Consider the following 20,810-nt stretch of genomic DNA (forward strand, 5'->3'; position numbering starts at 1 on the left):
CTGGGCCGGGCTGGGCCGGGCCGGGCCCTTCGCCCCGGCGGGAAGGGGAGGGGACGGGCGGGCCGCCGCGGCGGGCGGAGCGGGGCGGAGGCGCGGGCCGTGCCTGGCACCTGCGCGGCGGGGGGGGGCAGAGCCCGGGGCGGCGCTGGGCGCCTCACGGCACGGCACGGCCCGCGGCGGCTCATCCCCGGAGCTGGGGTGGCGGCGGCGGCGGCGCAACAGGTTGTCGGCGCAGAGCGGAGCGGCGCCCGGCTGTGCCCATGGCCGGCCGCGGCCCCGCCGAGCAGGGCTACATCCGCACCGTGCTGGGCCAGCAGATCCTGGGGGAGCTGGACAGCTCCAGCCTGGCGCTGCCCTCCGAGGCCAGGCTCAAGCTCGCGGGCGGCCGGGCCAGGGAGGAGAAGGCGCTGCGGATCCACCGGCAGGTCCAGCAGACGCTGGCCAGGAAGAGCCGTGGCTCCTTGTACAGCGGTGAGTGCCCGGCCCCGCGCCCCTCGGGACTCTGTGCTGGTGGCGGCGGGAGCACGGCATGGCCCCGGGGCGGGGGGGACCCGCGCTGGCCCCGGGGGGGGACCCTGGCTGGCCCCGGGCGGCCGCATCCGTGGCCGCGGCTTCTCCCGCCCCGGGAGGTGCGGGCTGCTCGGGCAGCCGCGGTGCCGGCCGTTGGCCCGTACCCGGTTTGACGGAGAATCGTGGCTCCGCCGCTTCTTCCCTTTCTCTTTTCCCACCCGAGTGAGTCAGGAGTTTCGCTCTTCCAACTGCGGACTCGGGCGAGTAGCGGGGCCTGTGCCCTTTTGCCCCAGGGAAGAATCGAGCCAAAATTCTCATCCAGCAGCCTCTTACTGTGCTTATGTTGATACCTGCGCCTTACCCACTGGCCCTGTCTGCGAAATAAAATGGGAAGAAACGTAGGAAAAGTTTTTCTTGTTTTGCTTTGAAAAAAAGAACTAAAAGGATGTTTGGAAAAGGAACGCTAGGAAAGGTGTGAGTGGGAAACAGATCAATGATGTGCATGATACTAATTGAGGTGGGTCAGTCCCTGCATCTCAGACCTTGTGGCCAGCAGGCCAGGTCCCTCGGCAGGGCCCACGCAGCTGTGTCCTGTCCCTGTGCCCTGTGCCCAGCCGGGCCCGAGTAGACACCAGGCACTTGCAGGGTGGCTTTGTCAGGTGCTGAGGGTTAAGCTGCTTGAGGGGTTTGGTCTTAGCTGTGAATGTTGAAGAGGTGTGTTTTTTCTCAAAGAAAATATGTAAGTAAATAAATAAAGCAACCCTTACCATGAAAACTTTAATCTTGAGTTTAAATAGGAAGATATGGCAGACTTATAGGCTGTCTACCACATTACTCACTTGTCGTTAAAGAAGCTGTCACCTCTCGTTTGCAAAAAGCTGTGAGCCAAAGGTCTTTAAATTTGTAACAGTACTTCACTTATCTATCTTGTCAGTCAGAGGAGTATTTCCCTGTACTTCATCTAGATTCTATGTAAAAAATGTCTCACGCTGAAAAATGTATTACAATGCAGACACATACTCTGCTCAAAAAAATGAAGTACACAAGCCACATGAACAAGTACACACAGCTGTGCCACGTGCAGCTACACATGCAAATCCTTAGCGTGTCTTTTTTCATTTAAATAAGGTTTCTAAACACTTTTAAAGTAGCTTAATTTCTTTTTCGCTCAACAGAGAGCCTGGGAAATGTTTTTTAAGGAATAATGGAGATATAACGTAGTGTCATGACCCTGACATCATGTCTTTAAACCATGCACAAAACACTGTGAAGAAGTTCCCATCCTCCTAACTCATCTTAACTTCTCCGGAATACTTTAACAGACCTGGTGTCTTGATTTGCTTTGTTTTTCTAACAGTCAGGTGTTTGAGCCCTTTGTATTTCTGAGATGCCAAAACTTTTAAGCTTCAGGATCAGGAGCGGCAAATGACATGTCTGTTATATGTATTGTTAATGTATAAAACAAACGTTTCTTTTTTCAAATGTATTCCTGTGCCTAACTCGCCATACATTTTTTAGTCCCACTGCAAAACTCAGAAAAAATAAATGGAAGTGGAATGTATTCCATATATTTGTACATACATACATATATACATCTATGCATATCTATCTCTATATATCTTAAATATATATGATGTGAATCAAATGCCTATCGTGCATTTAACATGTTGACTTTCCTGAAAAATAGGTGTAGTGCATGTGTATCCCAATGTGCTTGCTATATAGACTTGCTCAAAATCTGTTTTTGAAAACACTTGAATTCTTGTATGTAGGGTGCCTTTTAAAAATAAGCACTCTTTCTCTGAATTGTAAGAGAAATATAAAACCCACTTTCTCTGAATTGTAACAGTTTTCTAGATACATGGGTCCCATATTCTTTGCAGTTGCAGGGAAGACAACACAAAGATTTAGGAGCAGGTCAGGCCCCTGTGATATAACAGTCCTATCTGTAGAAGTATTTGAGATTCAGCTCAGCAAGGTACTTAGCACATACCTAATGAGAGTATTCGCATACATGCCTAAAATTAGCTAAGCACATAACCACTGGGTATGAAAAATCAGTGGTAGTAAGATCTTACCCAGTATCATCTGTGCACACCCATTTTCTGCTGACTGTACTGGAATCTTTGAAGCTGCAAAAAGTATTCTGTCAGGCAGCGTAATTTCTCCTTAGAGTTTCAAATTAAAGGTGTTTGCTTAGCCTTCAGCATTAACTTTAAATGGCAAAACATCTTTTTGCCTCCTACCCCTGTACTGTTTGCTGTTTCATGTCCTGTCCTTGCCCCCCCCCCGGGTGTATTTCCTCTTTTTTATAATAGAAATTGAGGTAATCCTCAGATTTGAGGATTTCACCAGCTGCCAAATGATTGAAGCTATGTACTGCCTCAGATCTTGACAAGATGTTGTCAAACGTTGTTAATGGTTTTTCAAGCAGTAGTTTAACAACAGCTGCAACTTTTCCAGTTCATCAGTTGCTGAACCTTTATAACTTAAAGATTACGCAGCCCTTAAAAATTTTGAACAACTAAAGCAGGTGTATCAAATTTCTGAATGCTGTTTAAAGGATAGAAACAGAATGGTAGATGGTTCAGCCTCATCAAAGAAAAACAGCATTCAGAATCACATACCTTAATGACTGGTGTTTTTCAGCTTGCATATGACACAACACTATTGATTTTTTTAAGTGCTTTTTTAAACTTTATTCTGTTTATGAGTCCACTTGCCTCTGGTCTTCTTTCATTTGGATTTTGACTGGCTTTTAAAATTCATCTATGGTATTTCTGTTTCTTTAGTATAATCCCTGGACCAAAGTCTACTTCTCTGTATATCCTGTACATCCTTAGCAGTTCCACTGTACAAAAATAGGGCAGAATTGAGTAATGTGTAACACAAAACAGCCTGATGAACTGCTGTCTATGTAGAGATTATTTGTCTAACACAGTTTTATAAACACAGCATGTTCATAAAAAACAGGACAAAACTACTGTGATTTCCAAATCAACAGCATCAAATACAAGACAGTTACAAAGAAAGCCTTATCTATTCTTCATAATTCTTAATTTCTAAAATTCTTAATATATTTTGTTAAACCTGCTTTTATAGGTTTGGGGGAATTTTCTATCCTCTAGGTGTGTATTTTGCAGAATTCTGACCACATTAAGTGCTTCATAGTGGTTTTCTGTTTACATCTTTGTGAGAAAAGGAAGTAGAAAAATTCCTTATTGGTGACTTCCACTTTTTAATTGGTTTCATTAAATTCCTCACCTTTGCTTCCTGAGCCAGAAGAAATTTTTTTCTGAAATTTGAGCACTTGTGTAAATGACCAGCACAAAGTAAAAAATGTTAGAAATCTCCTTTGGGACCAGACATGTGCTGGCAGAGTGATGAAGGAGCACAATCAAAAAGAAAGCTCTTTGATCTTTAGATGAAGTGATTTAGTGAAGTTTTTGATATGCTGTTCTTAAATATCACCATCTCAGTCTGTCGTGAGTGGTGGAATATATATATATTAAAAAAAAGGATTAAAAGATGACAGTCCAGGACACTTAGGAGTCTGTGTTGCGGGTATAATCACACACCTGCCCTGAGCAAGAGTGGACAATGGATACTCAGCAGGTGGGCACTCGGGATGCATGAAAATATTGCAGTCCTTAATAGACTTCTGTGTACAGGTTACAGCTATATTGATGCCTGCAGTGGGGGGTTGAAAGCCAAAATTTGGCTTTCATAGTAACCATTCAAATACAAAAGTGCTGAAAAAGTCTCACAGCTGAGAGTTAACGCTGTACATGATTTAAGGGGAATTTGCTACATCTGACTCCTTAATGGAAGATAATTCTCTTTTTCATACATCATCTTAGAGATGCCTCTTGTCATTGTTGGGTTTGAAAGCCAAGCAAACAGGAGGTTAATCTGTCTGCAGCCATAGGCAGTGATTGCTGGGGAGGAACTTCCAAGGCCTTTGGAGATGTTGGACCTGTCACATCCAGGGGAACAAAGGGGCCTTGAGAAGAGCCTCTGTGAAGACAGATGGGATTTTTGCTCAGTCATCTGTAGAGTCTCCTTCCTGATAGTGCAGTTATTTTGTCAGATCTCAAAATTTTGTCATAACTGTTGCAATATCATGTGATTTTTGCACAGCTTTTATTTTAGGTGAGGAGAAGAGCAAAAGGGTTTAGTTTTCTACTGATCATATCCAAAGCGTTCCTGAGCTGCTTTAGTTCATACTGACGGGGGAGAGGGGAGACTGTGATAAGTGGTTCCTCAGTTGCCCACACTTGGGTGTCAGCTGCTGTCTGAGATGCCTGAGTTTTCCAGAATATCCTCATGGGTTGACAGACATGATGCAGGGCCTGTAGGAAAACCATCCGTTTCTTGACTGGCTGCTGGAAATCCTGTGGTATCCTATGGCCTCTCAAATAGTATTTGTTCCCTATGGATGAGTAACTGAATTGCGTGCCTGTTTTCTGAAGTGAAAGTTTGTGTAAGGCTTAAAACAGAGTCTCACAGTTAGAAAATATTAATCTTAACAGTAAATGAACCCATAATACATTTAAAAAAAAAAAACAACACATGCTTTTTTTTTTTTTAAGTCAGTTGTATAAGAATGCCTAATTGTTTCTGAATATATGTAATACTGAGCAAATCTGAAAGATGGGAAAGACATGTAGGTTTCTGTAGCATGGTGAAAATAAGCTGAAGGGGGCTCACTGGCAGAGGCAAGTTTGGATCAAATCACCTATTCTGCATCTCATAACTAATGGAAAGACACAGCATTTCAGTTACCATTTTTCCCTTTAACACACTGGCTTTTGGCACAAGTAAACAGCACACAGTAAAGACATATGTTTTATGTCTACCTAATAAATCTACAGTTAAAATGCTGGCAAAATATTTTACTGATGTGGTAAGAGCAAGAAAGAGATACTGTAAATGCAAAGTGAAATTCCATAAGCTAACATATGTGTTTATCTCTGAAAGAGAAAAAATATTTAGTGATGGATAGATTCCCAGGGAGACTGAAGGTTAAAAAAATAGAAATGCTTGAAGATAAATAACTGAGAGTAATTTCTCACTAAGTAAACTGGACAAAAAACACTGACTATAAAGAAATAGAAATGTTTGTGTACTTGTCTTTAAGGACTTATATGAAAGTACTTCAATATGCAGCAGTGAATAAAGTGAATCTTTAAAAAGCAGGCATAGGCGATAGCTGAGATATGGTGTCTTACTGGGCACCTGAAATAGTCCGTTGATATGGGAATTATATTACACAAATGAGAGATTTGTATCAATTTTCAGATTGTGGATGTTGATGAACATTGGCTGGAATTTTTTGCAGTATAATACAAGCTTCCTCTTAACTGTTTTCTCATGTACTTAGGTAACCCTTGGGCTATGATAACCTTGTAATGTTACACAGGAATTATTACAATCCACATCATGAGTGAGTTTGACCAAGCTGCATTGTTCCACTCTCATGACGCAAAGTTACTGTGAATGTGTCTTAACAAATCACCTAATACATGTTTAAGTCTGTCTCATGTGGCCAAAATGAAAGAACTGGAAAGCATGAATAAATAAGCAAAGTAACTGCAAAGTATGATTGAATTGTGCCTCGAATGATGGCAGTCTGCAATTATATTGTATTGTGTTATACCATATTATACTATAATTTATATTTTATTATAAATATTATATATTTTATCTAATATATATTTTATATCTCACAAATTTGTACTTACCCAGGTAGCTACATGCTAGTGAGAATAATTCATAAATTATTGTTACATGAGTATCTTGTTTATTTTCATCCTGGTTGAGCCTTTTACTAACTACAGACACCAAGGATCAAAGATACAGGTGTACTGAAGTTCCTAGGGATACTCACGTGCACCTTATGAAGCCCAGGGACTAACTGCACAAACTGAAAGCCTCAGTTATTTGGCACATGTACACCAGGTGCTTTCAAAAATCCTAATAGGCACTTGCCCACAATTTTTTGGCACCTGAATTCCCATGGGTGTGTAACTCCTACTATTTTTAGAAGTGGAGACTTAAGCAGTTTGACAAGTTAATGATTGGCTCTTTAGATTTCTTTTCTGTAGGATCTCAGGTAATATCTGCTATTTTAAAAATTCATGGACAATTAACTTCCTCATTGACCACTGTTCTCTGTTTAGCCTAAACTTCTGTAGCATACACCGGTCCCATTTATGGCCGATTTGAGGTATATCTTGCTTTCATCTTCTGTTTCACCTCTTTAAACCTGTCTGTGTTATTTATATTCTTATATGCAGACTCTCACTTCACTTTTCTTTGAAAATGCATTGTATCAGTGAAAAAGAAACAGCCTGAATTTGTTGGTTGATTGGTTGGTTTTTACTTAAAAGAACAATGCAGTTTTAATGAAAGAAGTAATCACAATGTGCAATTTTATTTTCAAAGCTGAGTCATGGAAAAAAAGAATCAGAGCAGATACACTGTGGATCTTCTACATTATTTGTAGGATTACTGAACCTTTTGGGTGCAGATTTGAAGTGTCATTAAACAACCCTACTTTACAGCGTCATATGCCATGTGTCTCCATAAAGCATATAATTTGTTTGTGGACTCTTCATGCTCTTTGGGTGAAGCACTGAGTAGTGAAGCATTACTTGCTCTGGTATATTATCATTAAACTAGACCTAAGGGAGAAGAAACATCAGCAGTTGAGGTAGACAGCTATGAAATACACAGTCTATACTCAATGTTTGCTATTTGTTTACAGTGGTACATTGTGAAAATTACATCTCTAGAGTGTACAGTAACAGAGGTATTACGTATAGCCCATATTTCTCATCTACAATCTACAGCTGCAGTATTTTGATTTCTTGTGCACTATGCATGTTATAGTCAGCCTCTAATGTAAACCATGCATATATATTCAAAGTGGTTACAGTTGGAAAGTAAGTGTTCTTAGTAGCTGTTCAGTGATACTATTTCTCAGTACTTAATCATCTGTCATTATCTGGGATATTTAAAGTATCAGCTTGCTTTGCTAAAACATTTTTCATTAAATAGCTGCATGAACAACAAGACTTCTAAAAGTTAAAAATATGTCTTAAGTTAAATAAATAGGAAACTGAAAAAATGGCTTGTATCCTCAGAAAGGTTTGCTTAGCCATGTTTTGAATGCAATACACCAAATGCAAAAATCTTTCCATCATTTTGCTGTATGATTTTCAGTTTATATTCTAGTAATGGCACTGAACACTGGGACATTTGCCTAGTACTGTAAATCATCCTTTATAACAATATCGTGTTTTGTTAATATCTTACTAAACTTAGTCTTTGGTTACAGGCAGTTTGCACCGTGCATCCAGTGTTCCAGAGCGTGTCTATAACATGGGGATTACTGAAAATGATTTTGTACCAAGAACTCCCTATGGTTTTTCATATTACCAGTCAAACCAGGTGAGGAAAAGAAGGAAAAAAATATAAATAAATATAATATCACATGTATAATTTATTCATTTTGTTACCACAGATAGTAGCATGTAGATGGTGTTTCAAGGTTTGCTTGCTTGTTTGCTTTTTAAAGCCTGATTTCTAGAAAATGAGGTTTTTACAACTGAGATCTGTTAATGTTTTCCCCCCTTCCAATGACATCTGAGACCAGTGGCTAAATTCAACTTGGTTGTACAATCCTGTGGGTTTTGTGAGAATTGGTGTTAGGGTAGAAAATGAAAAACCATATTAACACCTCACTAAGGCAAAGGGTGTGACAAGTCAGATCTTCATCCATCCCACCAGGCAGCAGCTCAGTCAGCACATCAGTAGCTCAAAGAGGCCGAAGGCCCTACTGCTGCTCACCCAGCCTAACGGTTGGAGGTTGCTGGAGGAAGTCCAGCAATCCCACATGGTAACAGGTGGCATGGGTAGGAGCTGGGAATGTTGGTGAAAGAGGTTAGAGAATTATGTATACAAAGACACCGGAGAACCGATTGCTTTAGTTTCACAGTTATTTTTTTCATTTTCACATTCACAAAAATTCAATTCACAAAAAAAAAAAAGGTAGATTGTTCCTTATAATTTAAAATAATCTTGCTGTAACCTGATTTAGCATTATAAGAATTTCAGCAGTACAATCCTTGCAATGCAATGGTGTTTCTAAACTGTCTAATCATAAATTCACTTGTTATTTTAACCAAGTTTTCTTGGGCTCCTGGCCTGAATGCTAAGATAAATAATTGGTTTTCTGCAGGGTGTATGACACAGCTTAATAACTAGTATGATCCTATCTGAGGAAGCAACCATATGACTTGGAAATCAACACAAAGCTCAATAGCAATGCTGCTGCATGATCAACATTAGTAAACTGAAAGCAATTCAGCTTGAGAACAGAACTATTTCTTTAATAAATAGCTGTATATGGAGGGACCAATTCTTTCTTAGTTTTAGATTACTCAAGAATGGCTTCTCGTTGTTAAAGAGAACAGCCCAGCTTCTGGCCAGTTAATGAGGCAGCTCTGGCTCTGCATGGAGAGAGTTAGACCTGTTTACATAAATACATTACCTTCTCTGTCCTCCTGTCCACTGTTCTCACCTCCATAATTTTTTATGTGAATCCCTTCTTTCTAGAAGAGAGCAACAAGGGGAAAACTGGAGGTGTCATAGTAACCACAAGAAAATACTATAGTTTAGCAGGTGGGATGGGTGGAATAGAATTAAAAAAAAAATTTTTTTTTTTCAAAAGCAACAGTATTTGTCTTGTGTGAAAGCCAGAAAAAGCCACAAGGTCTAGTATTTCCAAAAGCATTTATTTCCTTATTCCCAAACAAGAGATAAAGATATCCTTGCATAGCTTCTGTAGAATGAACAGATAGGTCCAGTGATCCTTGCTAGTTTCAGCAACCTTTACTCCTTCTGTGAGCAAATTTTTGCCTTTAGTAACTCCTCAACAGTGAAATTAAGGAATTTCAGTCTGGCAACTATCTGCTAATCACAATCCCTTCCATTAATAATTTGTGTAAGCTGCTCAGTTTACCTTAAGAAATACCTTTAATGTTATGAAACTTTAATACACCATGGAAACAGTATATATGGGGCTTTGATTTATGGCTGGATGCCACTATGCTTACTGATTTAAAAAAAATATTTGGTCATGACTCCTCTATTTCAAGGCCAGATGGTTTCCCAAGTTGATTTAGTTCTGGAAAGTCTTGAATAGAGTATGATGTCTAATTTAGAGAGTAAGAAAAAGGTAGAAAAATTCTAGAGGCCTCCAATGGCACCTAAAACAGAGGTTGAAGAAAGAGGGTTTGTTGAGTTTAGAAAAGAGAAAATTATAAAGCAATATGATGATCCATTACTGTCCATGCCTATTTGGGACAGGAAAAGAAAAATCATCTTAAATTGCAACTCTAGAGTTAGGGAAACTGTTGAGATGGTGAAATGGTCATTTTGGTTTCCTGGGAATGTTATGTGATATCCTTCTTTTTTAAGGTTAGACAAACAGGGAAGGGACTATCTCTTTTTACTAGATCCTACCACAAAGTGAACAGGAGGGCTAATAACCTTATATTAATAAGATTAATAAAATTAATAAGAATAATAATGCTGACACTTCAGTATGATATTTCAATATCTGACTGATCAATTTTCTCTCTATTGGACAGCTTTGAATTTAATTTTAGTAGCAGATGTGGGTGTTAATCCCCAAGGTGTTTCAAACTGAAATTAAATCTCCATTAATAAACAGACTGTTCACTACCAGATATAATTGATGTACACACCTATTTTGAATTAATGACAGAAGACTTGATGCTTAAACTTTGTCTTCTAATGTTTAGACCATACTTCTTCCTGCCTTTGTTAAGCAGATGCAAAGAAGTGTTGCAGAATCTGATTTAATACACAATTTTGGTGATGTTCACATATTGTTTTCTGATTCTGACAGCAGACCTTAGAATTTTTATCTTTACTTTTTTGGTTTGGTTTCTTTGCTATTAACCTTTTTAATATAGATCTTTGCTATGATCTTGCTGTGACTCCTGTTATTTTATGCACCCTTGAACAGGTGGCCTCACCATCCTCTTATACAAATGGCTGGGGGACGAGGATTACTTACAAGACAATGGAAGAGAGAGCTCAAAGGCAGCCTCTGAAGAGACTAGAGGTTTCACCCCAACAAAGTCCTGAAAGACTGGCATATGTGTCCAATGATTTTCACTATGATGGAGGGATTTCAACTGGATTCTCCATGAGGCATGGAGATAACAGGAGATCCAGTGGGACTGTCCCACCAAGATATGCTCGGTCTGAGATTGTTGGTTACACCCTTCATGATTCAGTGAACAGGGGACGTTCTTTTAAGAGACACTCCCACATGGGGGCTGTGAATGATGCCATCCTTGATGGTGTCTACCCCAGCCCCACTGTACCTCTGTACCATCAAGGAGGCAACAGTCACAGCATGACCAACCTTTTGGAGAAAGAGAACTACCTAACCTCAGGCAGTGCAATGGGACAAGTGAGATCACCAATTGCATCACGTTTGGGGTCTCAGAACAGGCAATCTTTAAGGTCCAGCTTGTACCAAACTACTTTCAGAAGCACACAGACCAGGAGGGAAGCTTCCCAGCCAGCTTCAATAACCAGTGTCACTGCGGAAACAGATGGGAAGAGGATGCCATTGACAGCTGCTGTGGCAGCAGCAGGGAGAAATGGTTTCCTGCAGACTGAACAAGCCACTATCAATGGATCTCAGCTAGGGTAAGCACAGTGCAGGACCTCCTTTGGTTCTGGGGTGTCACAACTGAAGGGAACCTGTTTGTTTAAAAAGAGAAAGTAAACTAGCAGCTTGTGGTTCAGCAGCCAACACAGTGTATGAAATGTCAGTGCAGAGGATGCAGAACATACATTTGCTTTTAAAAATCCACTTCCAGTGCAACAGAGGAAAGGGAGAAAAAATGTATGTGTATGTAGATACTGCAGGATCCACACCTCCTGCTCAGGTTTGGGACCTCTTTTGCCAAGAGTTAATCAATTTTATAAGGAGACATGAAGTAGTGACTGAGTAATTTGAAACCCAACTCACAATACACAGCAATGGATTGGCAAATTTTGTGCTCATAAAAGACTGGGTGATTTCAGCATTGGTTCTCATGAGAATAGGTCAGAAATCTACTAGTGAAGCAGCTTTTGGCAGATTGACAGTTTCCAGTTAAAAGTCCTTCATGGTTTGAAGGAAACTTTTTAGCTTTGATAAACTTCAGTTAAAACACAGGCAGAAATTTCTTTTAGCTCTGCAGCACCATCCATCCCAAGAACAAATATAAACTGCTCTGAGTCCCAGGATCCCAGAGCTTCTCACGGCCTTGAGATCCTACATGCTCTGAGGACACTATCTTAATTTGAAGCCCTTCTAGCTCCATGGCAGAAATTCCCAAAGCTGCACCCAAACGTCAGGAAAATTGTTTAAAATCTGATGAATTATTTTTTTTTTTAAATTACCCCCACCCTCTGCCCCGAAATTCCTATCCAGGCAAGATTTCAGAATGTCTAAATATGGTTCCATTTTCAAAAAAGAAAATTTTTCAGTTCTGAAATTCCCCTCAGGAGTGATTTTTTTATTATTATTTCAGAGTAATTCTGAATGTTTCCAGAGCTTTTAACGTTCCGTGGACAGAACAAACCACTGGGTAAACAGGAGATGGTTACTTGCACTGTTTACTGTGGTTTCTGTTGCTGTTTTATAATCCAGAAAGGAAAAAGGATCACAGGGTTTCTCATGTAAGTTGATCATGGTCCAATTTACAACAGTGTTACTAAGAAATGTCTTTTTCTGTAACTGTGTAGCTGTTAAGTTCATTGTTCTGAAGGCCACCTTTCTTCTTTTTCTAAATTTGCTACTGTGTGAGATGAGGCTTCGTCTGGTACTAGTGCTACATATAGATCAGGTATTTTCTGTCATCAACTACATGTTGTGTGTTATGACTAGATTTACAAACACATACAGTCTTGTGCCCACATCTGATCCAGATTGAAATTTTCTCTTCTGTGTGATGCAAGAGTTAAGAGATCTGGTATTAATGATGTGACTCTTAAGTATTCAGTCTTTCAGTCTTTATAGCAAGTAAGTCCAGAAAAAACAGCTGAGAGCTCACAACAGCTAAAGATTTGGGAGTAGTGATCTTGAAAATAGGTACTCAAGAGGACTTTGTTTCTCAGTAAGACAATTTATAGACACGTATATATCCTACTGACTTAATCATTTCCTTTAAGCACATTCCTGAGTGCATTTCTGAGCCAGAACCAGCAATTTTGGTATTTAATTTTGTGTAGGAGCAATTTTGGTTCTTTTGCAGGTGCAGACACTGCAGTCTGGTTGCCTGCACAAACGTCGAAGCATTTTTCATACCTGCAAATGCAATCATCTATATTCAGTCATTATGCAAGTGGCTTGCCTGAGACCATGCTGAACTCAGATGTAAGATTGGTGACCTAATGGAAATCTTTTAGACAGCATAATTCCATAAGTTCCAGTTTCTCAGTTCAGCTTTTGCTGGAAATTACAGAGGAAAATGATTAGAAGTGCTGTGAAAGCCTCTAAAGTTCCTTCCGCAGATATTTACAGATTATATTTATCTCTGTACTTTTATTTAATTTACTTGCCACATACCTTGTTTAGATTTTCAAATATCCTACATTCTACTTTAGTTTCATAGCTAGGTTTTTGAGGGAGTGAGGGGCTCTTTATTCTACCCAAAGCTAAAAAAGTTTCTGTATAATATAATAGCTGATATTAGTGAAGAGGCTGGTGAAAAGCAGCATGTAAAAAACAATTCCACAAGAGATTTGCACCACTAGGTTCGTAAATGATGAAGAAGAATCTATAGCCATTTTAGCTGACTGAACTCAGTATTTGTTACACATGCTTATATAATAACATGTCTGTGGTATCCACATGCATTATTACCATTTTCAGACATCTAAAATACACATTTAGTAGCTCCCCTTTGTAATTCTCACCACTGGAAGGGCTTGATGCAGAAGTCCTGTTTTGGTTGTAGTATATTCTGGTTCATCCACCTCCAGCTACTATACAGTTTAATGTAGAATTATTTAAAAAACAATAGACAATTTTGCTTTGGGACATACACTGCTATCAAATCAGAGATACTTCACCAAAGTCCATCATTTCACCAGTAGTACAATAATCTCTTCTGACAAGACTTCTTAGTTTCAGAAGTTAGTAGAGGCTTTTGCATTTCTTGTCATTTCCCATTGTCTTTGATTTCAGGTTCTCATTATCTGCTATATTGCTCCATTACCTGTTGCTCCCTTAATAATGGAAGCTGGGGTAAAAAGATAATCATGTTTTCTAAGTAAGTTTTCCAGAAATTTGTATTTTTTTATGCAAACCGCAATTTAAGTCTTTCCAAGGTTAATTAAGAGGATGTAAAATAGTTGTGTAAGGTTAAAGAAAAGTAGTGGACTAGCTGTGTATAGTATTTAAAATGTAGAAGAATTAGCTCATGCTATGAAATCAAAGTAGAAAAATCAGAGTATAGAAACGTTGTCTCTGTATCTTCTGGTAAAGTGAAGCATTTAAAAAGATCCTCATATCAAGGGCTTAGGAAGAGATTCAACCTGAATCTGTCTGAGAAACAGCTCCTTACAGAATCTGACCTCTAAATGTGCTGTGAGCTGGCACGAAATGATTAAACAACACAGTGTATATATCTAAAAAATGTTATATTCTGGCAATTAAGGTGAAGTTAGGACTTGTCAAATCATTCTTCTGTTTATCAACCTTTGTCTGAATGTCCATTTGTTTGTTGTCATTACACATGCCAATTAGAAATGTAGCGATTAATTTTGCCTGTAAACATTTTGACTGTAGGAGTCATTCATTGCATCAAATTCTATTTTGATGAGACCTAGGACACTGCATAGGGTGCTGCAACTTTATAAATACCATTGAGAGTCAAAGAATATATTGCATTACTTATTACTGTCAGATGGACTGTTAGTGAATGTTATTTTTATCCAGTGAAGAGCAATCCTAGTATGGCAGTGCACAATAGGAGAGAAAGATTTTGGCACGTGAAGTATCAGCCGCGAATGGATAACTGGTGAATGGTGGGCTGTTCTCAATCTCAGTGCAGATTTACACATCCAGCACTTGGTTCTCTGGCTGTACGTGTGTTTTTCTCAGCCTGGCAGTGACTGCTGATGGACCTTTACTACTCTGGGACATCCTTGGCGTCCAGGGGCTAAGTTCCCATGTGGATTCTCTGGTGTCCTATGAAGGATCAGCTCATGCAGCAATCTTGACCTTGGATGGTCAGAGTCCTTGGACAGAGTCCTTCTCTGCTGTTAGTCACTGAAATGACTCATAATTTAATACATTGGAGATGTCTGCCGCTTTGTAGAAGGAGACTGAATTTGGTCAAAGTGGTCCAAAGTTATTGCAGTGACTAACAGGGAAGTAGGCATGCTCACATGTGCACATAAATAACATGGTCACAAACCCCTTGATTTAAGAAACCTGACTTAAAACCCAAGCTTGAAAAGCCTGTCTTTCTGTTCTACTTTGCAGGAGAGGAAGAAGAAGAAATATGATCTGGCTTTTTTCCATTACTCATTGTTCAAGATCTTTAAGTAGGTTTCTGATCAGTACATCCAACTTGCAACTTAGCTACTTAGTAGCTACTTTGTTGTAAATGCAGGCTAAAGTAAACTCTGCAATCCTGGAAGCAGTAAGCATTGCCAGACCAGAGCCCAGGGCACTAGAGATACTAACCATAGTTCTGTCTCATTTCACTTTGCTTTAACCTCTCCATTGCCATCCCCAACACACTGTCCCCTTCATTTCGTCTTTGTCTTGCACAAGCATGCCACAGCACCTATAGATGCAGCGTATTTGATCAAAACACTAACTCAGGGGAGAGGAGAAGACAAAAAATAACATGATTTATACCAAAGGGAAATATAAAGGTGGAAACCTCAGGGTATGGGAATATAATTTCATTTGCAACAGGTGCATCAAAATTGCTCTTTCATTTCTTTGCTGTCCTTGCAGCTATACTAATTGTCTTTTGCTTCAGCAAAAGCAAGCAGCAGATGATGATTTGCCATGTAACAGGCAGGAAAAATTCCAACAAAATCCATTTTTGTGTCAGAAACCATGAGTTCATTATAAATATTTTTTATATTTATATAAAAGTTGGATTTCAGTGCATTTGTAGTAAGATTCCCTGTGAAAAATTTTCCTGATTTCTGCCTGGTTTGTCCACCTCGCTGCTCCGCAGGCCATTCTGGGCAAGCCTGGAGGCTCTTTCACTCCTGCTAGTCCATGATTGCCACAGTCTCAGAGCTGAACTGTTGACTGACTCCTGGTGCAGTCCACAAATACATGCTTCGGAAATGTTTGTTTTCTCAGTATCAAAACATTTCATGTTTTGCTTTTGTGAACATTGTTTATTATTTAATATTTCTGCTTCATTTAAAAAAAATCAAAAATCAATTTAAGCCAATTTAGTTCCTTTATTTTGGCATTACATGTAATTGTGTCAAAGTTTTAATTTTAGATGCACTTACTGAGATGATTATCAGGTAAACCATTCTGACTTTAGTAGCTCTGAAGTAGGGAGTTATTGGCAATGATTACTTGTTTCACTGTGGTTCACAGATTGCCCTCTTGTCCCTGTCTGGCCAGACGGGGATCTGGTTCTACACAATTATTCAGTGTTAAAAAAAAATAGAATACTCATGGGTTTGTCCACTCCCCCCTCCCCCCCTTTTTTTTTTCTCTTTCTAGGTGGAGAGTATTTGAAACAAAAAGTAAACAAAAAGCCTGGGGAACATAACCACCTGTCCTAGAGCTAAAGCACCTGATTATGCCATGAATTGTTTTGTGTTCCATTTGCTGGGGAAAAAAATGGGTCTGGTGACCTCCCTGTCCAATTTTTTATATCATTGTCTAACAGTTATTGTTCAGGGAAACATACTGGAAGTTAGGAGGAAAGTAGCCATGCATATTTTTAATCCTATCACAAGCGATGTATACACTTGATTTAATGAGTGATGTTTTTATTTTGTCCCACCTGAAAAAAGGCTTTGCCTATCTACTTCAAACTGCAACAACTTCTATAAACTTGAAAAAAGCAGGTACTGAGCCCTGCTGGGAACTAAGAAACTGAAGAAAGGCATGAAAACAAATATAAAAAACAATTGTCCTATTACTGAGAAAAACATCAAGGTATCTTCATGATCAGTAAAAGATACTAATTTGGTTATGGCGTTCTTTGGATCTTAGTCCTTCATCCACCGGTTTCCATTTTGTTTTTATAATTTGAAGCATGACTTGCTTTGTCCAGAACCTCACATTGTTGCAACACTTCCATTTATGATTTTCTTTCCCCCCAGAATATTAGTATATCTTAATGCTTTTATAATATTTTCTGCTGCTGGAAAGTGAATAATTTTCTAAAGCTAAAGTTACTTGAAAAATACAAAAATTCCTGTACTGCAAGACGTTTCACAAGCTAAATGATAATTTTTCTGCGGTCTTGCTTCACTATATTTCCTGTCTATACTTTTAAGGAGCCCAGAAGGGGAGATGACTCTGGAGCGTGCAGTAAGCATACTGAAGAGTGAAAATACACAGTCCACACATAGGATTCTTGCTGCAGTGACTTTCATACAGCATGAGTGCTTCCAGAAAGCAGATGCCAGAAGAAAAGTAAGTAATTATTTTTATGCAGTTACAATCTAGCAGCGCAAATAACTTTCTATACTGTATCGCACTGTGTACCAACATGAAAAAACAAAGAACACTACAAGAAACCTTGTAGGATACTGATGTTATTTTCCCTAAAATATGCTGATGCTTTTTGCTGTAGATTCTTTTAAATCCATGGAATGGCACTGGTCTATGCTAGCAAAAATTTGGTCTTCAGCATTTTGTGATAGGAGACATAGAAATGTAGAATAAGAATTCACCCAAACGATCTGTAATTGCAGATGTTTATGACCAACTTTTGAAAAATCCCATTGATTAAGATCCCACAAGCTTCTGCAGGCAGGCAAAGAGCTTTACTGCCATTACCAGTTATTCCTAAAGTATAACTTAAATCTCCAGTTTGCAAACTGAGTTGATTAGTTTCTATCCTATCTTGATGGTTATGGAGAAAAATGTCTATTCTTCTGTCCTGTTGATAATAGTCTTTCATATATGTAAGGACTGATAAGTGTGTATCCACTTAGTCTGCTCTTTTTCAGGCCAAACAAACATAGTTCTTTCAGCCTTTTATCATGGAGTCTGAATTTTTTGTCAATATAATTGTTCCTGTCTCTCATTTCTGAATGGCATGCTTACACCATTGGTACAGAAATATCCCAGAAAAGAAAGCTCTGGGAGTACAGTGCAAACTTATCCAAGTGTCAGGGTTTTCTAGGACTGCACAAATGTGTTAATACAGTGTATGGATTAGCCAAACCGGTAAGTCCTTGCTGGAACCGCACACATACATTTATACATTATCTGGATCAACCAAATTTATTAAGTCTCATATGAATGACTTGTTAAGTCTCTGACAAGGATTTTGAATGGGCATATTAAAAATATTAATTTCTTCCTTTTCTTCAAATTTCACTATTGAGCACAATTATGGCTCTCTGGCTGAACAGTTCTATACATTAATGTGTAAGGTGGTTGTCTATTTCAACCATTAAAAAAAATTCTTACACCTGCTTTGTTTTGTATTATCTCAGCGTTAACTCCATATTCATGTATATGCAGTCCAGTTCAGTGTCAGCCAAGCATCACTCAGTCCTTTGTAGTTTTAACTTGCTTCACAGTAGATCAAAGTCTGTTTTGGAAAAAAACAGCAGTACAATTAGTGGTCTTCTGTCTGAGGACAGAGCTTCAGAACTGGATGTTTGAATGTGGTTTATTATTCAAACCTCTCTCTGGCAGCTTCCTGGAAAAACAAGTGGATGAGTAAGAGTTCAAATTGGAGCAGTCAGCCTGAAGCCTTCTTCTATTTTCCTGTCTATCCCACTTTTCCCAGCTGATATTTTCTGTTTGGTGCCCATCAGGCTTGTTCACGTTGGCATTGTCATTTCCCCTTTTTAGCCATTCATCCTGCATTCCTTTTCTTTGTCTCCCAATGCTTTGTGCCCTGATACTTGATAGTCTGTGGGTCTAGTGGCTTTTCTTTTTCTTGTGAACTTTTGGTCTTACAGTGTTTTGGGGAGTTTTGCCTACTGATGAATATTTAGGAAGAACAATCAACAACTTTTGTAAACTCTTTTCTGTATATTAGGTCAAAATAACATCACTTTTTACAACAGCTATAAATCCCTTAAAATTACCAACAGAAATAGTGCATAAATGTTTTAAAAAAAAATCAGCTACAGTATCAGTGTCAAAAGGGCTTATCTACTGTAATAAAATAGGTCGATGTGCCTTCAGCATGCTTTATGCTCCACTTACCTTTAAGATATATATTTCCCTATATCATTCTGCTAGCATCTAGACGATCGCTGAATGAATGCAGGGGCAACCAGGTCAGCAGCGCAGTAGCAAGAAACTGTGCCTTTTGTACAACTGAATCAGAGGGAAGGCAAGCAGGCAGTATAGTCTGTCAGGGCATGAAGGGCAAAAGGTTTTGTTACATTTGTTTTCTTCATGTTGCCAACACCTGTTGGCCATATTGAATTCTTTTTATCATTAAACTCTGGACTACTCAAAACAGTTGTATCAGATTTCTAAGTCTTTCACATGCTGTTGATTCTACACAAGGATGAGTTTGTCCATAAAACCATATGGCATTTTGAGATGCTGGAGGAAACCGTCCTCCATTGTGCATGAGTGTAAAGTATTTTCCATAGTAAACTCATTTCTGAATGAGCCAAGGCTTGCTTATGCCACATCACAGCTCATGTGGGATTCATCATTTGCCACAGCATGTAGAACTTGGAAACTATTTGTTTCCGTACAGCTGCTGTAAAGTAACATCTTCTTAATTCTTCATTCATTTGAGGCCAAAACCCATTTTCTAAAGAGTTAGACATTGAAGAGTAGTCTTTGTTAAATGTGGGTGGTTCGATAGTTAACTAGCTTACAGTGTTTAATGGTCTACATTTTGAAGTTTGCTACGTCATTATTTTTTTTCTCAGTATGGCACAGATAAGAAGTACTAAGTATAATGTATTCTTATTTAATGCACTTTCAATACGTGCACAGAAGTTACCAGAGAAAAATAGAAAATATTGTCTTTCCATCAGGCTGGCTGCTGAGAAAAAAACCCAAACTTGGCACATCAGGAACATTTTACATCCAGAAATCTCAGAGCAATTTATAAAATATTCTGGAGTTAAATCTCAAACATCCATTTCACCAACATGGAAGCTAAAATACAGAGCGATTAAATGTCTTGTCAGAGAGTAGAAATCTAAAGCAAAGCTGGAAGAGATTTAGTTTCATTCTCTTACATTAATTATTAAAATATGATGCCTGCCTTAGTTGTGGATTTTAACTATGACTCATATGAAATCCCAGAAGTTAACAGTCATGACCAGATGATTAATGATCTGTGGTTCAAGTCTTTCAAAGAGGAGCAAACAAAAAAAGTCCCTATGACTATTTAAAGTTTTGCTGGAGGGAGGAGTGAAGTTTGTCATTTACAGTATCTAACTATTCTCTGCTGTGTTTTGTTTTCCTCACAGGTTTTCTCGCTTGGTGGTATCCCCAAACTTTTACAGCTTCTTGATGTTCAGAATGAGGACATTCAGCGGGCAGCATGTGGCGCTTTGAGAAATTTGGTGTTTGAGGACAATGACAACAAACTGGAAGTGTCAGAGCAGAAAGGGATCCCGCTCTTGCTCCGCCTACTCCGACACACAAGGGATGTAGAGACTAAAAAGCAAATAACAGGTAGTGTTTTCTGCAAGTCAAGCACTAAGTTTTAAGTAACATAAAAATTTTCCCTGTGAAGTACCTGATTGTATAGTGACAAAATACAAGAACATTGTCACCTATTCTAAGGTCTTCCCTTATGGTGAAATTCCAAGGTCCTTACTCAAGACAAGTCTTTAAGACAGTAAGAAGGGACTAAGAACTGCAACTTCCCCTCTTAAAAACTTCTTCAAAAATGACATGAGTCTGTTTGCAGGAAGCTTGAAGTCCTAGATATTCCAGAAAAGAAAGTGAGGCTCCAAATAGCAAATTCTGTAGAACCATTTTGGTGAGCAGTGATCAGAGCAGTCCCAGAGATGCCTGGGACCGTAATTAATGCTTGCTACTT

General features: G+C 39.1%; 1 protein-coding gene across 1 annotated transcript in view; it reads left to right on the forward strand.

The window, feature by feature from the left end:
• Positions 1-83: 83 nt before the first annotated feature.
• PKP2 (plakophilin 2) overlaps positions 84-20,810 on the forward strand; it is a 44,462-nt gene continuing 23,735 nt past the window's right edge. The window contains exons 1-5 of the mRNA XM_037389917.1: positions 84-471; positions 7,853-7,965; positions 10,571-11,265; positions 17,104-17,242; positions 20,233-20,440. Coding sequence (XP_037245814.1) covers positions 261-471; positions 7,853-7,965; positions 10,571-11,265; positions 17,104-17,242; positions 20,233-20,440 — 1,366 coding nt within the window. The 5' untranslated portion in view covers positions 84-260. The remainder of the gene's footprint in view (positions 472-7,852; positions 7,966-10,570; positions 11,266-17,103; positions 17,243-20,232; positions 20,441-20,810) is intronic.

The sequence above is a fragment of the Falco rusticolus genome, chromosome 5 (assembly GCF_015220075.1).
Source record: "Falco rusticolus isolate bFalRus1 chromosome 5, bFalRus1.pri, whole genome shotgun sequence".
NCBI lineage: Eukaryota > Metazoa > Chordata > Aves > Falconiformes > Falconidae > Falco > Falco rusticolus.